General features: G+C 30.7%; 3 protein-coding genes and 1 long non-coding RNA gene across 10 annotated transcripts; 2 read left to right on the top strand and 2 right to left on the bottom strand.

The window, feature by feature from the left end:
• Positions 1-662: 662 nt before the first annotated feature.
• LOC107923273 (uncharacterized) lies at positions 663-1,985 on the bottom strand. The gene is made up of 2 exons (XR_001691560.2): positions 1,689-1,985; positions 663-1,587 (listed from the first exon to the last, which is right to left on the bottom strand). It is a non-coding gene; the product is annotated as an uncharacterized lncRNA (long non-coding RNA).
• A 4,331-nt stretch (positions 1,986-6,316) lies between these two features.
• Positions 6,317-7,998, bottom strand: LOC107922879 (protein transport protein Sec61 subunit gamma). Of its 2 annotated transcripts, none has more exons than XM_016853085.2 (3): positions 7,774-7,998; positions 7,559-7,679; positions 6,317-6,679 (listed from the first exon to the last, which is right to left on the bottom strand). In XM_016853085.2, the coding sequence occupies exons 1-2, from the start codon at positions 7,865-7,867 to the stop codon at positions 7,564-7,566; spliced, it is 210 nt and encodes a 69-aa protein (XP_016708574.1). In that variant the 5' UTR covers positions 7,868-7,998; the 3' UTR covers positions 6,317-6,679; positions 7,559-7,563. The 2 variants fall into 2 exon arrangements, with proteins under 2 accessions (XP_016708574.1, XP_016708573.1); XM_016853084.2 differs by having other exon boundaries at positions 7,564-7,679.
• Positions 7,999-11,046: 3,048 nt separating this feature from the next.
• On the top strand, positions 11,047-15,554 carry LOC107924204 (probable serine/threonine-protein kinase PBL22). Of its 6 annotated transcripts, none has more exons than XM_016854540.2 (8): positions 11,047-12,137; positions 12,719-12,869; positions 12,968-13,173; positions 13,662-13,788; positions 13,961-14,032; positions 14,253-14,439; positions 14,517-14,649; positions 15,016-15,554. In XM_016854540.2, the coding sequence occupies exons 1-8, from the start codon at positions 12,126-12,128 to the stop codon at positions 15,277-15,279; spliced, it is 1,152 nt and encodes a 383-aa protein (XP_016710029.1). In that variant the 5' UTR covers positions 11,047-12,125; the 3' UTR covers positions 15,280-15,554. The 6 variants fall into 6 exon arrangements, with proteins under 6 accessions (XP_016710029.1, XP_016710031.1, XP_016710026.1 ...); XM_016854542.2 differs by having other exon boundaries at positions 14,798-15,554; XM_016854537.2 differs by having other exon boundaries at positions 14,229-14,439.
• A 1,095-nt stretch (positions 15,555-16,649) lies between these two features.
• On the top strand, positions 16,650-19,290 carry LOC107922761 (rRNA-processing protein UTP23 homolog). The gene is made up of 6 exons (XM_016852916.2): positions 16,650-17,001; positions 17,095-17,175; positions 17,396-17,516; positions 17,869-18,171; positions 18,675-18,740; positions 18,904-19,290. The coding sequence occupies exons 1-6, from the start codon at positions 16,811-16,813 to the stop codon at positions 18,991-18,993; spliced, it is 852 nt and encodes a 283-aa protein (XP_016708405.2). The 5' UTR covers positions 16,650-16,810; the 3' UTR covers positions 18,994-19,290.
• The last annotated feature ends 3,659 nt before the right edge of the window (positions 19,291-22,949 follow it).

Below are 22,949 nucleotides of genomic sequence, written 5' to 3'. Positions count from 1 at the left end.
ACTTTAAGGGTCTGTTTGATAGGGGAAATGATTTTCCGGAAATGGTTTTCCCCATTTTCCGGTGTTTGATTGGAGGAAAATGATTTCCTTTTGGAAAATCAATTCCAAAACACGGGAAAATCAACCCTATATTTCCGGAAAATGTCTTACCCCTTAGAAATCGGTAAGACATTTTCCACAGCTCATCTTCTCACCGTTGAAACCATTTCCATAGCTCCTCATCATCTCTGCCTCATCTCCTCTGCTATTGTTGCTAATTTTACTGTATCCACAACATTATTGTTTTGTTTTACTGCCGACAGTCTTCCCTAACCCTATCTCCCCTCCTCCATTTTTTTCCCAAATCCAAAATCAAGGCATCAAGCTACCTCCGTCCTCCATCGATCCACCTCCGGTCTACCTCCGGTCCTCCACCCAGTTCCAGTTCCAGAAAATCAAGGGTTTGTTTATTCCCGAATCGCCAACAAATTCGTATTTAAGGTAAACTCTTTGTTTACTCGTTGATGTTCATAATTTGTCTGTTTAGCATCACTTGTTTGTTTAGCTGGTTTAGCTTCTTTGCTAAATGTTTGATTTATCAGTGATTTATTTGATTCATTATTGCATTTGATTATGGTAACTTATTTTAGATTTCTGGGTTTGATTTCACGTCTTTGATGATGCTTCGGTTCTATTCAGCGTTGTTTAATTCATTTTGAGTTTGTTATTAAAAAGAAAAAGAAATGATTGCTTTTCTTGGCATTATTATTGATTTTGGGTAGGATTTTCTTTTTATCTTTTGGGTTTGCATGGATGTGATTCAGATTGGATCGAAAAAGGCCAGAAGATTAGTATTTTGGGTCTAACTGATTGTTCGTGTTCTGAATTTCATTTTGGAGGTTCGGTTTTTCTTTTTGGGTTTCTTGTTTTGGAAAATCAATAAAAAATGAGCAACAATGGGATTGCTAAAGGTTCGGTTAGGTAATTAGTGTTTCATGTAGGAGTGAGTTTCATTGTTAGAATTGATTGGATCATACTATGTGGAGAGCAGTAGAAATTGTTTTATAATAGATTCTATAAAGCTCCTAATCTGATAAGAGCCAACACTCCTATTTCGATGAGGACTACCATCTGAGCGAACTATATTAGAAACTTTAAAATTCTAGCAAATGAGTACTCAGAAAATATTCTGCAACTTCAACTTAAAAGACATGTGAAATGGTGATTTAAAGGGGAAAAAATAACTAAAAATGACTACTCAAATCCCACTCTCTAAAGTGATAAAATTCTTTATAATAATGCCTACTTAAGCACCCAACCTAGCATGCTTCTAAAGGATGGTAGAGGTTGCTGCCAGTGTTTGAGAGACCTAGTTGTCACATTTTTCTGTTGATCCCAATGGCTCTGTTTATCGGTCAAATAATGCTGTTATTTATGCCACCTCAAACCAACTACAAAATCCAAGACAAAAACCATTATTTATGCCAACCCAGAAGAACAATATGACATGTTAGCAAGATCCATAAACAGAATTCCCACTGGGGGTGATGCCTTTAAATATGGAATGATAGGGGGTGTATAAACCAATTCTTATCCCAGAATTTTCTCCTGCCAAAAAATGAAACAGAATTATTCAACTCCCAGAATCTTTACTTCAGAGAACAAAATGTCCTTACTAATGCATCTTACAGTCTAGAAGAGAAAAGTACCTTACAGAAAATTTATGTGATATTATTGAGGAGTTTTAGGTGACTCAAAATCACTAGATTCCCTCACAAAGCATCTTCAAAGCTGTGATGTTCAAATAATTGATGTTCAAAATCACTATATTCTGTACAGTAGGAGGGTAGCATAGAAAAATTTGGCTTCAAAATGTTTTTAGTTATCTAGGGAGTCATGAATCAGAGGCCAAAATGTTTTTAGTTAAAAGTAAGAAGCATAGAAAAATTTGGCTTCAAAAATTTTCTCAGGGTTGAAGATATTGATACTTTTATGTGTTGTAATATTATGCACTTAGACAATGTTGTTACTATGTGGTGTACTACTAATTATGTATTTGGATAATATTATTTCTAGTACTCATTATGGTTTCGAAGCAATTTATAATTATTCAATATTCTTACTAGTATTCATTGTGGATAATATTTTTTCAATTTATAACGATCAATATTGTAGCTTATTATTGAGTATTATTATAAATAATCATTGCAATATATGTAAAAACAATTTAAAATATAAAAATTTATTAATATATATTAATATATGTAAAAAACAACTTTTCCGGAAAATATTTTCAGGAAATCTGTCAAACAGCAGAAAATATTTTACACAGATTCAATCAAACACCAGAAAATATTTTCCAGTAAGTCATTTTACAGAAAAGTAAAACATTTTTCAGAAATCATTTTACGGAAAACATTTTACAGCCAATCAAACAGACCCTAAGTTTATATTATTTCGAATTCGAAACATTTAGAATTGTAGTTAAGTTGAATACAAATTAAATGAATTTGAGTTTTTGGCTTTCTTTGATCAAATTAAGTTCGATTGGATTTGAACTGTTTTGGATTAATTTTGGTCATTTTTTATTACAAGTATTCTACGTTTAAATTGTTTCAAATTTAGGTTATTTTGAATTTATGTTATTTTATATTAATTTCTTTTCATAAATGGTGTGTTCTTTTAGACTCAAGTAATTTAATATCAATTCTGAAATTCATGTAGAATAAATTTGAGTCATTAATTTTTTTATCAGCTCAAACTGAATTAAATTTAAATTCAAATGAATTAAATCGGATTCTCAAATTCACGTTAATAGTTGATTGAATAACAAATTATCAATCATATTTTTAATTTTTATTATCATTGAATTAAATAAATAATTTATGTTTTGAAGATTGAAGGATGATTGTTATTGTATTAGCACGACATGTTGTGTGCATTTTAAATCATACTAAAACATGATCCCAACATGTAATGCACAAAGTGAGCACTAAATTATAACTAGTTAGTGTGGCTGACAACAAGAATGAATGGATGAATGCATTTTGTTTGTTGGTCAAATTGCACACCATGTGACATCTTCATATTAAATTAAATGGTCAAAGTAAGCATACAGTATTATAATTATAGGAACAAAACATTTTAAGCTGTCCATTCAATCCAAATAAATATTAATGTGGCAAACATCTGTCTAAAATTAGCTGGCAAATCAATTCCATTTGTCCCTTTTTTTTTCACTTTCATCAAGGGAAATGGACCAAATTATAATTTTACCAAAGCTCAATTGTCATTTTAACCCAAAAGAAGTAACAATAAATAGCATCCAACAAACAAGGGATGGGGCCAAAAAAATGAAGTGGGAGGGATGAGATGAAAACTTGTAGAATTTAATTTATATGGGGATAATTTTAGAAAGTTATTTTTAGTCATTTAATAAAAATGTATTACTTTATATGTACATATATTGACACAATGTCTAATTTTAGGCATAACATCTCAAATATTTTGAAACTGAATTATAAATTTTTTAAAAGGTTAAAATGTAATTTTATCATATAATATTTTATAATTCCATATTTTAAAGGGAACAAATAGAATTATTTTTTCACATTTGGAGTTAAAGTGCAATTTTATTATTTTTAAAATGATTTAACTAATTTTTTTCATTTTTAGAGGATCAAGGTCTTTGCCATCTCCTCCTAACATTACCTCTTCAGACCCTTAAATCAAAGAAAAAAACATGCTTAAGCACGCTTGAACTCACATTCTTCTTATTGTTGCAATCAAGACAAAGTTAGAAAAATTTTTTAGGAGGCCAATATTAAACTTTAAAAGAAAATATTAATGGGTCAAAGTACAATTTTACTTTTACTAATTTAAAATTTAAAATTTAAAATTTTTTAAAGGACCTAAATGGACAACTTTTCATTTTAAGGGTTGCTACTAGCCCCAGCCCCCTAAATTGCAACCGGTTGCAATAGCAACGAGACTAATTGAGTTAAGACACAGTCATTATCACTTTATATTTTTAATTAATATCAACCACTTTCTAATGCAAAATAAATTCTCTTCAATAATATTTTAAAATTTAACTTTAATTAATGTTGATTAATTAAATAATTTAATAAATAATAACATCAACACAATGTTTATTCGGTTTATGATATGTTTAGAATTTAAAATCTTAAAATTTACGATTTTAGGATTTTAAAATATTGGGTCTTGAGTTGAAGATTATTAGGATACAAAATATTAAAATTTTATTAGAAAAATGAATTTATTTTAACGGATGCTCGCAGCTGGAGAGACAGCTAGAAATTTATATTGGGCCTAAATACAGTTGTAGAAACAAGACCCAGACAATTGTGAGAGTAGGGCACAATACCTGATAATATTTCAACAAATGTATTTTATTATTACTAGAAATTCCATCACAAATGTATGTGTGTAAAAATCATGAATTTAAAATATAAAAACGCATTTAAAAATAACATATAATAAACAATAAAATTTATCGTTTGAAACTAATTAATCATAATAACACATGAAATATATACGATATTAAAATAAAAATAGATTAAATTGTGAGTAAAACTAAATTTAAATACATCATATAAAATAAACAATATTAAATGCACTATAATTATTTATTATGATTTTATCAACGATTGTTAGTGTCAAGTTAACTTATAACACCAACTCAATTAACAACATTATTAATATATATAGAACCGTTGGAAATAATAAATTGTGTATATTAAAAGAAAATTATATAAAATATATTAAAAATAAGTTTTGATTAAGTAGTAAATTTAAGGTTTTATTAATCTAATTGATATGAGTTCAAATCCCATTATATGTATATTTTAATTGATTTTTGTTAAAATAAAAATACCAAAATACTCTCAAATAGTATAACTTATTTTAAATACAAAAGAATATTCTCATAATTTCCTAACCGAGTTGGTGACTCGATTAAAGGTGACATTAACTCAAAAAAACATTTCATAGATATAAATAAATATTTATTATTATACCGGATCACATGTTGGATGTAAGAGCAACATAACACGCAAAGATAACAATAGAAAAAGAAAATAAAAGTGAAAAAGATTAAAATATGCTATTAATCCATGTATTTTTATAGAATTTGAGATGTAATCCCTATATATTAAAAGTTAAAATTTCAATATTTTTATTTTTTTAATTTAAAAATTCTAGTTCAATTATTATCACAGTTGACAGTTTCAATAAAAATTGTTAATTTAATATATTTATTCTCAATTAATTATACTTCATTTTACATGATGACAACTTAATCAATATGTTAAATTGATAATTTTTTACGGATAAATAAATATTATTATAATAATTGAATTAAAAATTTAATTTGAAAAAATGATTTACTAAATCTCAAATTTTATAAAAGTAGAAAAAAAAACAAAACATTCTATTCCCGACACTACACCCTTCACTCCAAACTGCCCTGCTGGCCAGGTTGATGAGTGGTCTCTTTGTTAAACCTTCTTGATTATTGAATTTCAAACCCCACACCATTATTGCGAGAGATCATGTCCAACCTCTGGTTTGGTGTAGTTAACCAACTTTTCACCAAATTGAGGCTCCACTTCCCTACTCCCCACATAATGCAATTAGATAGATTCTTTGACACTATTTCCAGTACCACTTTCCTAATATTTGCACAAAGGTTAACTTCAGTTAAATAAGAATATTTTTCGAGAATTGGTCCCCATTTAACCCCGAAAACGTCAGAAAAAAGGTGTAGATCTCGTATCAAATTTTCCTCCTTTTTTTCTTTTCGTTTTTTCATGTTAGGAGGAAAAGAAGGAATATAGGGCTCCTGCTCATTGATTAAAAATCATGACATCATTTCCTCCATAGATAACGTTAATTCATTTTCTTTTCGTTTTTTTCATTTTAGGAGGAAAAGTAGGAATATAGGGCTCCTGCTCATTGATTAAAAATCATGACATCATTTCCTCCATAGATAACGTTAATTCATTTACTAAAAAGAGATGAAATTTTAGTTCAACGGTGAGATTTGATGGTAGAAAATTAAAGCTATCCCAAATGAATTTGCTAGACAATAAAAATAGTGGTAAAAGTATTATAAAAAATCTTATATTAATAATTTGATTGTCTTTTGTCCCCTCCAAGAAAGAAATAAATTAGTCATTATACGTTAAATTAAAAGATAAATTGATTATTTATATGAAAATTTTTTGTATTATTAAAAACTAGTGTGATTGACAAAATAATCAAACAATGACACGTGACGAGTTACATATATCTTATGCTGACATATAATGACTAATTTTTAATAGCAAAAAATGGATGAAATTTTAAATAGAAAGACTCAGTAACTTAATATACAATAACTAATTTGCCCATTTTTGAGCAGAGAGAATATAACACATAATTTGACTACTTGCAAAAGGACATCCATGGTACTTTTACCATGGATGAGCATTGATACAAGGAAAAAACATAAATCATTGGACCAAAACTCAAGGATTGTATTTGCTTCAAGTAGTTTCCATTTCAACACTAAAAACTAAACCCAAATCCAACAAATATGAATATAGAGGAAAACCAAAGTCTATACTGAAATTAGTTCGAGATCTCAGGCAATTTATCTCTCGATCTGTGCTGTTGAGTCAGTAACATGAAAGCAAGCCTGCAATTTATACAAAAGATTCGGAGTTAGCACAATGCCCCCAAAACTAGCAAACTCAAGTCCAAATGAAAAGCATGCACATTGCTGAGGTGTTTGTGGTGTATTTCATAGAGTTCTACTCAAAGAAGATAAATTAATGGCTATATCTATTTGTTAATCTGCAATTATTTGGTTTATTTGCTTATGGATGCCACCCAGATACAGAAACTTAATCCAACATGATCATGTCTAACCCTGCTGCAGAATCCAGTATTTGACATGTAACAGATAATTGATACTTTATGTTTATGACCCTAAAACAGCTTCAACAAATATGATCTACGAAAGTGCTCGCCTTCGACGCTTTCTTAGTTCTCACCCATTCTCATTGCTTTATCTAGAATGTGAGTTTAGACCACTTTATTGCTCATTAGATATAGCGAAATTGGGGCTTAATGAACTATAGCATGAACAAGTCGAGCTCGATACCGTCCAAAAAGGTTTCTAAGACAATCCTATGAATCACCGTAGCAGGAAAGGAGTTTTCCCCTTATTATTTTACCATGACCAATTGTTTATTCCTTTTTCTACGTAATACCGACCCTGGGACGCCAAATGGGGATTCATCAATGAAGAACAATACTATGTAGTTAAAAACTAATTCAATTTCCAGGTTTTCCCTACCACTCAAGAATCTAAACTTCAGAAAATTTTCAATTTTCATAGTTGTGGAGAACAGATTTTCACAAGATCCAGAAGATTTCGTTTTCCAATGCATTAACTTCCAAAACGATTCACATAAATACAGATAAATACCGAATCAGTGACAGATCTATAGTAATTAAGACAGCGAACCTCGTAATAATGTGAAAAATAAAGTAAAAACAGAAGGAACCTAACCTTACCTAACCGGATCCAACAATAATGTTGTTAATGGGGATAAAGATGAGCTTGACGAAAAATCCTACAAATCCCATAACCACGAATCCGATCGCTGTACGGAACGCCACCTTCGTAAATTCTAAAACAAAAAGAATCTTCCAATCAGGATTCTGACGGATCAACAAAATCTAATCATCAAGAGAAAAAAAGAAGAAGAAGGAAACATCAGTAACCTTTGCGATCCGGCTTGTGGCATCTCTTGACGAGACGGACACTGTCCTTAGCGAACTCCCTTAGCGGATCAAAAAATGAGTCAATTGCGTCCATTTTTCCTGTTTATTTAGCTGATTTCTGCTTTGCAATTTGAAAGTGAGTTTTGATTTCTAAGATCCGTTAATCTCTTATGAGGCTGTCGACGAAGATAGGATTTTATTTATTTGGACACTAATAGCCCCATATGTTCATTTAAATGGACAATTTTACCCCTATATTTAGGGATATGATTGACCTTGGGTAGATCTCTATAATAATAACTTAATAAGCAGATTTGGGTTTCAAATCATAATGATATTACATTTGATTGATGGAATCTTTGATCTTAACTGCTAATATTACCTTTCAAAATAAAATTATATTATTTTAATTCCTCGTAATTTTATATATTTTCAAATAATGTTAAGACTAATTTCATTAATCTTACATTTTCGAATAAAAATAAAATTTAAGTATAGCTGAAAACAAAATTACTCATTTTTCTTAACGGTGGTCAAATTTTAAATTTATAACTATTATATTTATTTTAAATATTTATTTGTTATTATATTAATGAATTATAATTATGGTGGGATATGAACAACTTTTCATCAATTATTAGAATTATGATTTATAAATTTATTTTAACATCATATATTTCCTTATATATATAAATTGTAATATAAATAAGAATTATTATAAGTTATCATAATTTCATGGAATTTGAAACAAAAAAATATTTAAAAAAATTAAATTTGTTTAAAATAATCATATATGTTTTTCTTTCCGAAATAATGTCTAAAATTACTTATAGCCTCACTCTAAACCATAAATAAGAGGATAATACACTTTAATATACTTAAACCCACATCCTCCTACATTGGTAACAATACCTATACCAATCAAATTAAGACTCAATCGACAATAAACAATTGAATCTTACATTACAACAAAATAAATCAAATAAGTTAATGAAACATACTATAAACTCCTCCTTAAAATATTACATTCCTGTTATCCTATCATGAAATATTCATTCAACTAATCGTTTCTAAAAATTATTTTAAAATAAAAATTATATTAGCGTAATTCTCTTGTTTTAGGTTGTAAGACTCAAATTCAACTGGTAAAATATTTAAAAAATTATTAATAAGTAATAAATATTATTATAATTTTATATTTACATATACAATTTTATTTATATAAAAATAATTAAAAATAATTAAAAACACTATTCAAAATAATTATGAATTTAAAGAAATTTATTGACTTCTTCACTTAAAACTCATTCAATAAATAGTTTTTTTTTACAAATATATTTTTGCAGCTTAGGTTCCCATTGCTTTTGCTTTTTTAAAGCCTTTTCTTTTTTTGGGTTTTTTTTTATTTGTTGATTTAACTTCACTCAATTCTTTGACAATGATGGGAAAATAATCAATTATTAGACCTAATCATGGCCAGAATATTTGTTTAGATTCAGATATTTATTCGAAAAGTTAGAGGGTTTGAGTAAAAATATAGATTCAAAAAATGAGTTTGGACAAAAAATAAAGTCCATTTAGAGAACGGGCTAAGCTTCGGGAAATGCTTTTTTGGCCCAGGCCCAATCAAACTCGAATTCGACAAAAAAAATCTATTGTTGTTTGTTGTTGTTTTGCTACTATTTCACTATTATATTGTTACTATTTTATTGTTATTATTTAGATATTATATAATTATTATTTTATTATTAAATTTGTTACTATTTTAGAGTATTTGTTTATTATGTTGCAACTATGTTAGTATTATTTAAGTACAAATATTTTTTATATGTATTTCCAACATGTTTAGGAAATATTTATTTTAATTTTTTAGCCTATTTGATATATTATATTTTTTAAAATTATTTTTATATAAAAAATTAATACAAACAAGTCAGACTAAGCTTGAATTTAATATTTTTATCCAGATTGAACATATAAAATAGACCTGATTTTTTACACTAATCCAGCTACACCCATGATGAGCTTTAGGTAGAATTATATATCTCAGCATATGGTTTGAAGAACAATGGCTTCCTTAATTTATCAAATGGCAGTCATCAAGGATGATATTTGTTTTATAAAACTTAAATACCACCTCTTATTCAAACATTTATTATAATAATTTGACGATTTTCCTTTTATAATTTCATTTTTTTTGTCAAATTGAAATCAAAATTAAGCTTATTCATAAATAAAACTATTTGATCGAGTAGGATTTTGCATAATGTATTTTTTAATTCAAATCAAATTTGTACTAAATAATAAAATATTTTATTATCATATAAACAATAAAATAGAGTAAAAGTATCATGAAAATTATTATATTAAGAGTTAAGCTGTATTTTATCGCTTTTATCGAAAAATGAGTAAACTAGTGTAGCTAATCGAAAAATGATTAAAGAGCTAACAGATCAATTCTGTTAAAAATTATCTATTTTTATGGTTAAAAACTGGTGTAGCTAATAGAATAACCAAACAATTACATGTGATGTGCTACATGTACCTCATTTTAACAGTAGAAATAAATGAAACTTTTAAACAGAAGGACTAATTTATTTTTTAATCTAATGTACATAGATTAATTTATTTATTTTTAATGGAATGGTAAAATACAATTTAACTTTTAATATAAAAAATTTTATGGTATTTTTACCATAAAATGGGTCGGCTAATCTAATTTGGACGCAGGTGAAAAGCTTAAATTTCAAAACAAAATAGATAAATATTGTGAAAATTTTAAAATAAATTTATTTTGTAAAATAATAAAAATTGATATCATCCTTTATTCAACATGTTATAACACTTAAAAAAAAATTTCGCAACCGAATGAATTGAATATGGCAATAATTGTGTAGTGGATCCAATAATAGTTAGGATTCTTCAATTCAACAACAAACATATTTGGACGCATCTTAAGAAAATATTAAATCGAAAAAAGAACACAAAAATCAAACCCATCCTTCTTCAATCATTCATGTAAGACGACCAGAATCCAAAGTGTTATTCATCTTTATCATCTTCCATTCCATGTGAGAATTTTAGAATAAAGTATAAACAAACGGCACAAAAAGGATATAGCTTCGCTGTACATGGTAGCTCTGCCGTTTTTTCTGCTGTTATAATCTCACCTCATCAGTTCATCATAAAATAAATAATAATATAAATAAAACATGAAAAAAAAAAGCAATTTTTTTTATATACAAAATCAATGAGTAGAAGCAATATCAAAACATAGCTGGCTGGTGGGGATAGCAAACCCCACTGCTTTCAATCCCTCTCTCTTTCACTTGTTCTTCTTCCTCTTCTTCTTCTTCTTTTTTATTTTTATTTAATTTGTTTTTGTTTCATCATTACATACATGTTAGTATCTTTAATCTTTGTACTATTTTCTCCATAATTTTAGTAATTTGTTTGTTCTTTTATTAAAAAAAAAAATCGTGAATTTTGTGGTGGTTCTGTTCCAGCGAAGATGCTCTGTACAGTACACACCAAATAAACCCCCCACCCTTCCCTTTCAACTTGCAGTAGGAGACAACCATTTTATCTTGCTTTACAGCCCACAAATACGAAGGAAAAAAGAAAAAAAACCCAAAAAGGAATTTCACAATTTCAAATCAAAACAAATCAAGAAACAATTACTACCCAAAAAAAGGAAGAATTGGGTTCCCTTTTTCTTTTTATTTTATTTCTTGTTTATATCAAATTTTCTACTCTGCTTGTTCTTCATTATCTTTATAAAAAGCCTTTTAGCTTCCCAAGCTTCTCGAATAATTCCAATCAAATGAATAAAAACAGTAGTTTTTTTCTTTACTTAGCTTGCTGTACATATAGTATTAAGTATTAAACCCTGAGGGAAAGCGTTGTCGGCGCAGGGTCACTTTCTGTCGGCATTGTCTGTATCCAACGAGGGGTATTCGTTTCTAAGTTATTCATTCAATTTTTAAATTCAGAACTGAATTTGCATTCCAAAGCTGTCTGTGTGTTGTGTTTTTTTTTTTCTTTCTCATTTGTTTTCGATGATTTGGACCTTCCACCTCGTTTATTAAAAAAAAAAACCAACTACAACTATTCCACCAACTTCATCAACTATTGCTCACCTCGATTCCTCATCACTGCTGTCTCTTTTTGTCTGCCCTCCCCATCCCTTTTTTTTTTTCACCTTGATTTCACCCATTCGCACTTTATCTTATTCTGGATATCTCTCGGTTTCTTCCCCCAAATCGAGTTTCTTGTTTCTCGCTTCTTTCGATGTGGGAATGCCGGTGATTCTGCTCCTAAAGAGATCAATTTGATTTCTCATTGCCAAATGAATGGGAATACAGGTTTGAAGTTTCCGACTTTTCTTCTTCCCTTTCATTTTCCGTCAATGTCTCATTATCTTTTTTTTTCTGTGATTTGACTTCATAAGTAGTACCATTTTTTTGACGACCAATTGGGTTGTGTATCTGTGATTTATATGTCCACTTAAATTCGAATCTCGTCAACTCTATGAAGGAGGGATACAAAATGCTCTGGGTGCTCAAATTAAATTCCATTTTTGTTTCTGATTTGCAGCATTATTTGGATAATTACGATTGTTGAGCGTTTCCGTACAATGGGTATTCAGTAGTATAGAATTTGAAACGTTCTAAGCTGAGTTGCTTCTTTGAGATTTTTTAACTTTTAACCAATGCAAAACATCTTTCTTTTATAACTAGCAACTTGGTTGCCTTATCCACATAATCTATATTCTATAATTGGATCATATGTATTACATTTCATTATATTCACACTGGCTTTTGTTGTCTGAAATTTGAATGCATATGTTGGTTCTGGATAAAGATTTATCCGGTTGTCTAGTCTTCTTTATTTCAGGTTAAATGTATAATAATTTCAATCATAGCTGAAGTAGTTCCAATACCAGATGTCAAGGAATCTTGCAGCAATATTAGGAGGTGCTGCAGGAGCCGTGGCATTGGTGGGGATAGTTGGCTTGCTTATATGGTTCTGCCTATTTCACAAACGGGGTGTTTCAAGAACATCCGAGACCGGATCTTCGGATCCCTCCGTTCAAGGTAGTAACATTTATGTCATGCTTGTTTCTAGAGTCCCTTAAAAGCCACAAGCACGGTGTACTAGATAACTTATTTGCGTTTTTTCCGCTGACTTTTAGGAAGACATATTGGGGTCCAGTTGTCACTGCGGGAAGCTAGACGGTTTGAGTTGAGGGAGTTGTCTTTGGCGACCAAAAATTTCAGTGATAGAAACTTGATCGGGGAAGGGAAATTTGGTGAGGTGTATAAAGGTTTGCTTCAAGATGGAATGTTGGTTGCTATCAAAAAGCGAGCTGGAGCTCCTAGTCAGGAATTTATTGATGAGGTAAAAGCCACTTGCCTTGCCTTTATTGCCTTGATCATGGTAATGGGAATCATAACTAACATCCATGGCCGATCGAGGATTGCTTTTAGGTAGAGATTTTTCATAAGGTTCAAAAAATTCTAAAAAATTACTTGCTAATTTGAGTCCCTCATAATATTTATTTAGGGTTTCTAGCATCTGTCAAATATAGCAAAGAATATCATACAACCCACACTTAGGTCTAAACCTGGCAGGGTTTCATCCTAGTAATTAGTTGCCAACATTTTTGGTTAATCTTTTTCTTAGTGAGCTCAATTTGATGACTCCATCTTGGGTTGTTTGCAAGCTTGTCATGTTCTTTCTTCAGCTTTTGGTATGATTTATTTAAGATGTAAAATCTTTATTTGCCTTTAAATTTTGGTCCAATATCGTTCCCTATCCATGCTTCTTTAGTACAGACTCATTCACTGTTTGTCCTTTGATCTAATGGTACTCAACTTTACTCCTAGGCATGCTATCTTTCATCTATTCAGCATCGGAATCTTGTCACTCTTTTGGGCTACTGCCAGGAAAATAATCAACAATTTCTTGTTTACGAATATATACCCAATGGAAGCGTTTCCATTCACTTGTACGGTAACTCTCTATCCAGTCACAATTTTTGCATTTATGAACAAACTTCTCTGTCCTACATATATGTATATGTCATGTTGGGAGAGTTCATCTAGGCAAATGGATGAGGATTTAATAGTGAAAGTGAAATAGTATTTAGTTCTATATTGAACTTTTTTCTGGTTCATTTCCGCAGGAGTTGGTCAAGTCTCAGCTCAGAAGATAGAATTCAAGCATAGACTTTCAATAGCTCTAGGTGCAGCTAAAGGTGATCCTCTGCAAAATCAGTGAGCATTTGTGGCTTTCCTGGTATCAGTTTTTCTTTTCTTTAGATAAACTAATCCAAATAGGAATAAGGGTCCCACAAAATTGTTTCGTAAGCTTCTGCAACACTTCGAAATTCAGATGTCCATCTTCTATGGTTGTAATTTTCGAAAATTTACTGCCTGATTTACGTTGCCTAGATTTGTTATTTGTCCCTTTTGCAGGCTTGGCTCATCTCCACTCTTTAAGTCCTCGATTGGTACATAAAGATTTCAAAACGGCAAATGTTCTTGTAGATGAGAATTTTATAGCAAAGGTTGCGGATGCAGGACTGCGTAATTTTCTGGGAAGAATTGATGTTGCTGGCCCTTCTTCTCAAGTGACAGCAGATGAGATATTTCTTGCTCCTGAGTACTCTCTCTTCACTTTGTGACTGTTCTGATGGTGTATCGTTCATAATTCTTAAATGTATGCGTTGACTAATGCAGGGTGAGGGAGTTTAGACGTTTTTCCGAAAAAAGTGATGTGTATAGTTTCGGAGTATTCCTTTTGGAGTTAGTAAGTGGGCGAGAAGCATCAGAATTACCATCTTCAAACTCCACAGAGAACCTTGTCGAGTGGGTATGACATTGGCTTCATTTGTGCACCTTATTTATACGCTTTCGAAATACTTGCTTAGGGAGATGAGATGACAGCTGTTGGTATCTTTCTATGCATGAAAGGAAAACTTGTAAGCTTTCATTTCTTTGTGCATGTGTTTGACTTCCAGGGCTTCGCAAACGCCATGGATTGGAGATGTTATGAGTTGCTGGTTCTATACAGACTTAATCGTGCATTTCTAAATATCGTAGTTACTAACCACGTGATTTAACTTACGAGTTTGCGATTTCTCCATGAGAAAGCATTTGAGCCTTGGCAATGAAATTCAGACATTAGTGTGAGTTGTAGTTAAATAACATAACTTTTCGGCTTTTGCTTTTCTGGAAGGTGCAAAATAGCCACGATTACAGCAACATTTCCAGCATCATTGATCCGAGGTTGGGCAGTAGCTTCACAGCTGAAGGCATGGAGGAATTCATAAGGTTAACCGTCCGATGTTTGGAACCATCGAGTGAGAGGAGACCGACCATGAGCTATGTTGTAGCGGAACTTGATCGGATACTCGATAAAGAGATGAGCTTGACGACGGTGATGGGGGAAGGAAGCCCAACTGTGACCCTTGGAAGCCAGCTTTTTAGAGCAACAAAATAGAAAAAGGAAAAAAAAGAAAACCTGTAAGCCTGCAGCATCCAAATACCGGGAGTGACATGCGTGTGATATTGGTGAAGTACAAATTTTACTTTGAGATTCAGCTGTTTGTTAAGTGTATAAAAAACAGCTGTAATAATTTTTTTTCTCTTTGTTTTCATTTTTATGTTCATTATTATTATTATTATTATAAGATAAAAAAGTGATGAGAAATCTTTGTTGTAAACCAAATATTTGTTGTTAATAGCAAAAATGGGTTGGTGTGATTTTTACATTAATCATACTATACATTGTTAATAATCGTGAACTTTTGGATTCTGATTCATCCTTTTTATGTACTACGAACTATGATACAGAGAGTGTCATGCTTTATTTATTGATCATTTTGGTTAATTGGGTCTTCTTACGTAAAGTTTGTATGAATACGTATATTTTTCCCATTCAATACATGAGAATAAAAGTTAAAAACATTTTCGTCATTATTCAAAAATTAATATTATTTACATCAAAATCGAATAGATTTTTATTATATTTGTTCTTTTTGACATAAAAAGTTCAGAACTACTCATATTTTTCTCCTCAGGATAATGCCTTTCAACTCAACTTAGTTGAATTTATCTTCTCCTGGATTGATAATAATGTACATATCAATTGAGATAAGACTTAGTAAAATAAGGAGATGACACTTATTAAAATAAAAAATTGAAAGATTTTGTTGAAATTGTTTGTTTGAAAATTTCCTAAAAAGCTAATCATAGGTTCTTCTCTCTATCAGAATAATAAGACCATTATGCTTATTACTAAACTTGTTGAAGAGATAAATATAACAAAGGTATATCTTTTTGATAAGAAGTTAAATCGATCATAAGAAGAAAAATTGGGCCAAAAACTAGGATACATTATGAGAAAATAAAACTTCCATCGAAGAGAAGCAAATGAAAGGCTTTTATAAAAATTCTCGTAGAATCAAGAATAAAATTTTCACATCTAAATGCCAAATATGAATTAATAACTACATCAAATCTCCAAAAAGAATCTCAATTGTTTCGAATTTTATATTTTGAAATGAGAATATTAGAGTCCCCATAAATAATATCAAACCTTATTCTATGGTATTTCCATTATATTCATATTTCTTATTCTTAAACAAGTTATCAAGAAGGTTTAGTTGAACAATTTAAAAATAAAATTGAAAACTCTATGCGGGAAAAAAAATACAAACAATAATAATTTTTTAGGCAAACAATAATATTATAAAAACACGCATAAACACATTTATATTACGGAAAATATAAACAGAAAATAACAAATTTTAATTTTCATTATTAATTAAATTCATTAAACATAAAAATATATATATATTCAAAACACAGGCAAGCGAGGGTTAATTCAATTACGCTAAACACACTCATTATTGTAAAAGCAAAAACCCTTTCAGAACCCTGGCGGCTTTAATATGAAATCTTAACTTGCGGCCGATCGCTGTGGGTTACTCAAGTTCTCAGTTTTTCTTTAACACGAGAGAAGAGTAAATATGAGATTCAAGAAGCAGAAGCGTCACCGGAAGACAGTGAGATTTTTCTGCGTGTGCTTCGGTTTCAGGCAGCCATTCAAGGTTCTTTGTGATGGAACTTTCGTGCACCACCTTCTTCACAATGACTTAACACCCGCTGACAAGGCTCTCTCCAATTGTCTTTCTGCCCCTGTCAAGCTTTTCACCACCAGGTTCAAACCCCCACCCTTTTGTTGGCCGAGTATCTAAAGATAATTGCTTTTATATGAAAACCTAACCCTTTTTTTGTTGTGTGGGGTTTTCAGCTGTGTTCTCGCAGAGCTGAAGAAACTCGGTGTCGCTCAGTCTGCATCTTTCCAAGCAGCTCTTAAACTCGCAATTGCTAGGTAAACCCCTTTTTTTTTCTCTCTTTTGAACCTGGTAGGCGCTAAGTTACTGGTACTATCAGTTTTGCTTCTGAATTGTGATGGCCTGGCTTCTCTGTTTAAATTTTTTTTCTTTTTTGACAATTGTTTGTGGAAAGTTAACCGTATGCATAATTTTCCTAGTTTGGCCTTGTTTCTATGAATTAAATTTGTTTGAACAGTAATTGAACCTCATATTCAGATGTGATCATGAGAAGGTGGTCAGTGCTGATGCTTGCATTGCGGAGGTCATTGGAGAAAATAATTCTGAGCACTTTTTTGTTGCTACCCAGGATGCTGATCTCCGAAAGAAACTTCAGAAGGTAACTTTCTATCCCTTTTTCAGCTTTTAAATTCTTAGCATTGCTATTCTATGTTGGACTTGGGTCCGGGTGTTAGATGTATTTATTTTTCTTCTTAGTTTTTATATGCCTTTGGGGGGGTCCTTAAAAGTGTTGTATCATCGCACTTTGGATGTGTTGGACACGGCTACATCACGAAAATAAGGAATCGGAGCAAAAGTTGCTTTTTGCTCTATTCTTTTTCCTTCAAGGAGACATCATTTTTTGCATTCAACTTGAACATTCATACTGTTATGCAGTCTCGCTTTTGGAGTTTGTAATATTATTTTCCTATGAACTTGTATTCTGATTTTGTGTTCTTCTCTTCCCTTAGGTACCTAATGTTCCTTTAATATTTGGCCTACGAAATGCCCTTTTCCTTGAGCAACCATCTAAGTTTCAGCGTGATTTTGTCAAATCTTCTGAAGAAAAACGCCTTCATTTGACTGAGAAGGAATATAAGGCATTAGAGAAGAGGACTACTAGTGTTTCAGCAAATGCGGATGAAGAAGATTCAGGTGATGAAGAAGGTTTGGGTCATCACAATCCAGGGTTGCAGCCACATAATACCAGGAATTATTCAGGGAAGGAAAGAGATGTAAAGGATAGAGTTCGATTTAAAAGAAAGAAAGCTAAGGTACTTTTCCATATCCATCTTCTGAGTTGTACCAATTTGGTCATGTTTATGTGATGTACGTCTCTAACCTAATCATTGCAGGAGTTTCTATGGTTTGTGCATTTTTTATATGAGAATGCAAGTTTCCTGAACTGCTTTTGCAAATGTTACTGAGGATTCATGAAATTAGAACATGTTAGTTGGAAATACGAAAATGTCAATGGACATGCATTATGCAAACTTGACATCTACTGCCATCGCCGATGTCATCCGACTAACATTACATGCCATTAGTTTGAAAAGCTAAAATCATGCAATAATTAGAATCATTTGAGGGATGTAGGTCGCTTGGAGATTGTGCTATCACGTCTTGAAACTGAATTCTAGAATTTAACATTAACTGGTTTGCAGACTAAAATGCATAACTACTGCAATATCATTCCCGTATGACTGTTTTCTTTAACTTATAAGGTGCCATCATAAAGCTCATGGGATTGACCTTTTTTTCTTCTCAACTTTTATAGGCTCCGAATCCACTTTCAGTTAAGAAGAAAAAAAGCCATGAAAACCCGAATCGAGCATCTGGGAAGGTAAGCTTGTTTTAGTCTCTTTTTCAAATGTATTTACCTTTGTCTTAGGGATTGAGTCAAATAATCCAGCCTCCTGCAGCATTAGTAATCTATTAAGTTGAGCATTGGAATGAAAGCTAAATTGTGCTTTCATGCACTATTTGATATCGAAGTCTCTTTGCAGGAAGTTAAGGGTGATGATGGCAATGGTGAAAACAAGAGGAAAAGGAAACGGTCTCGCAGAGGTAAAACTGTTGCTGGGGCAGATGTGTAGTGCATTAAGGTACGAGAGACAAAAAAAAAAAAAACTTTATTGTAACTATGATGGTACCCATTCCCCCCCCAAAAAAATATATATATATATGATGGTACCCTAACTGCAACGCAATCAATTGAAGAGATGCTACTGTGGTTTTATGAGGTTTTCTCTCTCCAAAAAGACTTGATAACATTTTAGATACTCTCTAGGGGGAGTTGAGTTGAGCTGAGCTAAGAGGGATCAATTTTGTGTGTACTGTCTTATCTCTTTTTTCATGGTGTGTTCGGAGAATGTAAGCATGCCGATTCATCATTTATTTTTTTCACTTTTGCTACTTTGCATTAAATTTTGTGATGGTTTTAGATAGGAGCCATGAATCCTTAGGGGCTACATACTCCAATTATTGTTGGGATACAAGTGTTCATACCGTATTCAACATATGAGGTGTCTTTGTGGACAAACCCCTTAGGTTTAATGTTGGTAGGGATTGTGACATTTGGTGTGAGAGTTTAGGTACTAACGATTTACCATGTGGACTTTTGTTGTAGTGAGGAGGATGCCTATAAGAGGTCATGAATCTTACATTATGAGAGTAGATTTTGAAATATTAAGTGTTTCACATCATTTTCAATTTAGGAGATGTTGACTAATTGAAATTTTAAAAATCTTAACTATTAGTCTAATTATTTTTTTATTTTTATTTTTTTTGCAATTCATTAACCAAACCAAATTAAATTTGACTTATTTGGTTAGTTAATCAAGTTAACTGAAATTTATATATGTTTTTTTTCCCTTTTGATTAAACAAGTTTAAAGCATAAGAAAAAAATACAATGTCAATTTTAATGCTCTTTTTTCTTTAATTTTAAATAACATAACGGCAACATTAAATTAATAACATAACATGTAAAGTAACGGTAGGTTTTAAACTTTTGTTAATTGTTTTATTTTAATTTTATTTTTCATAATATTTTTTTTGAACTATTGATCAATTTGGTCATATATTGGGCTTATATGTAATATAATATGTTGGGCTTATAAATATATAATATATATTATTAATTTTAGTTAAGCGATTAATTCAAATAATTAGTCAGAAACAAATTTTCACAATTTTTAATTGATTGATGAATCGATGAATTAATTAATTTGTAATTGAAATATGGTAAATGCAGTTGTCCCTTCCTCATTGTTTTTATCACTCCAATCACATTAATTCAATCATTGTGTCGATGGAAATTAAATTAAGGATGGGATATCATCACATGTTTTGAGAGTAGAGTACCAACTTCCTTTGAAAGGACAAGCTTTAGATTTTATTTAGATGGATGTAGTAATGAGTGTGGCATATTATTTGGTAGTCTAATAAATAATATATACCCTTGCAGACATTAAGAAATCATATATACAAGCGATTTAAAGTTGGAACTTGAAATGTTGGGAAGACCGAGTAATCTCTAATAACCAAGTTGCATAACCCTCCCCAATTCTTTCTATCAAGTAATATATAAAAAACAAAACCCCAGCAAAAGGCATCAAACTCTATATATTTTGTCGGCATTCCACCTTGGTGACAACTGACAAACATTCAGCTCGATTCTTGGCCCATGCCCATACTCCCCCTCCCTTCCTCCCTTGTGGTTTCCAAAGACGTCCTCGGGCTCCACCCATTTTGTTTCATTCTCCCAATTACCTCTATTTATCTGTGTCATAATAATATAACTCTACTACTAATAATATTTATATGGAGGAGAAAAAAAAGAAATGCAATCCAGTACATGGCCCCATCCCATCCCATATTATGCATCTCAATATCTGATATGAATGCAGTGCAGAGCAGGCATCCACATGCAAGCAAGTTTCTTCACCTATATATGAATTCCATTGGTACGTCATGGGTTCAAATTCCACCGTCTCTCTCTCCCCTTCCCTGCAAGTTTATTGGATGCCAATTTCAGTGATTCAGCAGCTTACAACACAACCCCCATGTGCACCATATAGATATAAAAGAACAAAAAAAGAAGAATGATTTGAATGGTTACCATTGGTTCGTTGAAGAAAAGTAGGGTCACTCTTTGTTAAGCTCTCATTTCTTAGTATCTTGTCAGCATGTTCAGAATCAAATGACAGCTTTTTTTTTCATTAGTTTATTTATATATAATAACTCCTCAGGTTGCAGAAAAGGAAATAAAGTAGAGAAGTTGCAGAAAAAAAAAAGTGAGAACAAGTTAACAAGTTCCGTTGCCAAAGACCAGTCATCGAAATTCAAAGTCAAATGAGGTTCATCATGCTTTCCTTAATTATGATGTTGTCTTTGTCTAACAAAGTAGTACCACTTGTGACACCATTCATCTGTCTCTCCTCTTTAACCAGACAGTAACGGATACTCCCCCAAGTTGTAATTGTGATGTTTGGGTTTCTTTTAAATAGACGTGGATGAAATTTGAAGCTTTGAATCATGATTGTTGCCACTGTTTCTGTGTATGGTGGGTGAAGGTCTCCCCCTGATTGAAATAGGTGAAATTATCTTAAATTAGCTTTTCTCATGAATCAATTTAGTCTTTTTTTATTATTAAAAAAATCAAATAAAAATATATTTTAACTGAATTTTCTTTTATTAATTGAAAAAAAAAACTTTATGTGAATTTTTTTAGTTGTAAAAGTTTACTTTAGCATATTTGAATGGATTAAATTAATTCAACTAATAAAAAAAAGAGACTAATTTGACTCATACTTATAATAGAGTGAACTTATATGTATCTAGATCTGATTATGAGTTGGGTCAGGTCGGGTTCAAGCCGAGTTGATGCAAAATTTTAGGCCCGGGTTTGATCAAAAAATTGACCTTAAAATGTTGCTCAAGCTCAGTCCAAGTTAAAAATGCTAAACTCGATCCAATGTATTAAAAAAAATTCTTTTTATATACAAATAAATTTAAAAAATATAATCTATCAAATGCACTAAAACCATTAAAATAAATGTCTCCCAACAAATTAAATATACATTGCTTAAATAACACTAAGATGGTTACAATTTAGTAAGCAAATTACCTCTAAAATATTAACAAAATTAACAATAAAATAAAAGTTATACAGTATTCAAACAATAACAATAAAGTAGTAGTAATATAATAGCAAAATAGTAGCAAAACAATTGATTTGGGTTAGACTCGGGCTAAAAAATCCTACCCAAAGCTCGACACGTTTAGAAAACGGGCTTTTTTTGTTTAATCTCATTTTTCAAGTTTATATTTTTACCCAAATCCTCTCATTTTTCAAGCTTATATTTTTACCCAAATCCTCTCATTTTTCGAGCAAACCTTCAAACCTAGATGGTTACCCAATCCATGATCAGATCTACACATCCATAATTTCTACAATTTATGACATTGACCCAGGACCAAAAAATTAAAAGAATAAATATATAATACCAAAATATATATAAAAATAAAAATAAACCATAAGAACATATCAAGTGTTTCAATAGTTTTCTATTGGAAAAAAGTGTGCTCCAATAATTCAATAACTGTCACTTTCTTTAAAAAATATTCCAATAATTTTAGGGGAAAAAAAAAATCTGTAGTGCATACCTATTTATCCCTTTATAAAAGAAAATCATTACTAAACAGGTTGGATATCTAGGTTTTCTGATTCAATTATAATTCAAATTTATGTTATTATAATCAAAATTCATGTTAAAATAACATTATAAAATAAGACTAATATATCATTTTGGCATTTGTGTTTTATTTTAGTCAAATTAATATTTATATTTGATAAAAATATTATAGTTGAATACATAAAAGTAATTGTGTTAATTTTTAGTATTTAAATTTTAATTTTAAAGCTGACTTGATGAAAGTTAATTGCTAATATTATTATATTTGAATTTTTATGATTTTATTAATAGAATAAATTTAGTTTTAATCGTAAATTTATCTAGTTTTGCATTTAATTTGTCAAATATGGTCTG

The sequence above is a fragment of the Gossypium hirsutum genome, chromosome A11 (genome assembly GCF_007990345.1).
Source record: "Gossypium hirsutum isolate 1008001.06 chromosome A11, Gossypium_hirsutum_v2.1, whole genome shotgun sequence".
Lineage (NCBI taxonomy): Eukaryota > Viridiplantae > Streptophyta > Magnoliopsida > Malvales > Malvaceae > Gossypium > Gossypium hirsutum.
This window is presented reverse-complemented; position numbering and strand designations above follow the sequence as displayed.

Coding starts and splice junctions, on each gene's coding strand:
- LOC107922761 (XM_016852916.2), top strand. CDS start 16,811: ATGAGATTCAAGAAGCAGAAGCGTCACCGGAAGACAGTGAGATTTTTC. Junction 17,176..17,395: donor CTTAAACTCGCAATTGCTAG/GTAAACCCCTTT, acceptor CCTCATATTCAG/ATGTGATCATGAGAAGGTGG. Junction 18,172..18,674: donor TTAAAAGAAAGAAAGCTAAG/GTACTTTTCCAT, acceptor CAACTTTTATAG/GCTCCGAATCCACTTTCAGT.
- LOC107922879 (XM_016853085.2), bottom strand. CDS start 7,867: ATGGACGCAATTGACTCATTTTTTGATCCGCTAAGGGAGTTCGCTAAG. Junction 7,680..7,773: donor CCACAAGCCGGATCGCAAAG/GTTACTGATGTT, acceptor TTTTTGTTTTAG/AATTTACGAAGGTGGCGTTC.
- LOC107924204 (XM_016854537.2), top strand. Junction 14,033..14,228: donor AGCTCTAGGTGCAGCTAAAG/GTGATCCTCTGC, acceptor TACGTTGCCTAG/ATTTGTTATTTGTCCCTTTT. Junction 14,440..14,516: donor GAGATATTTCTTGCTCCTGA/GTACTCTCTCTT, acceptor TGACTAATGCAG/GGTGAGGGAGTTTAGACGTT.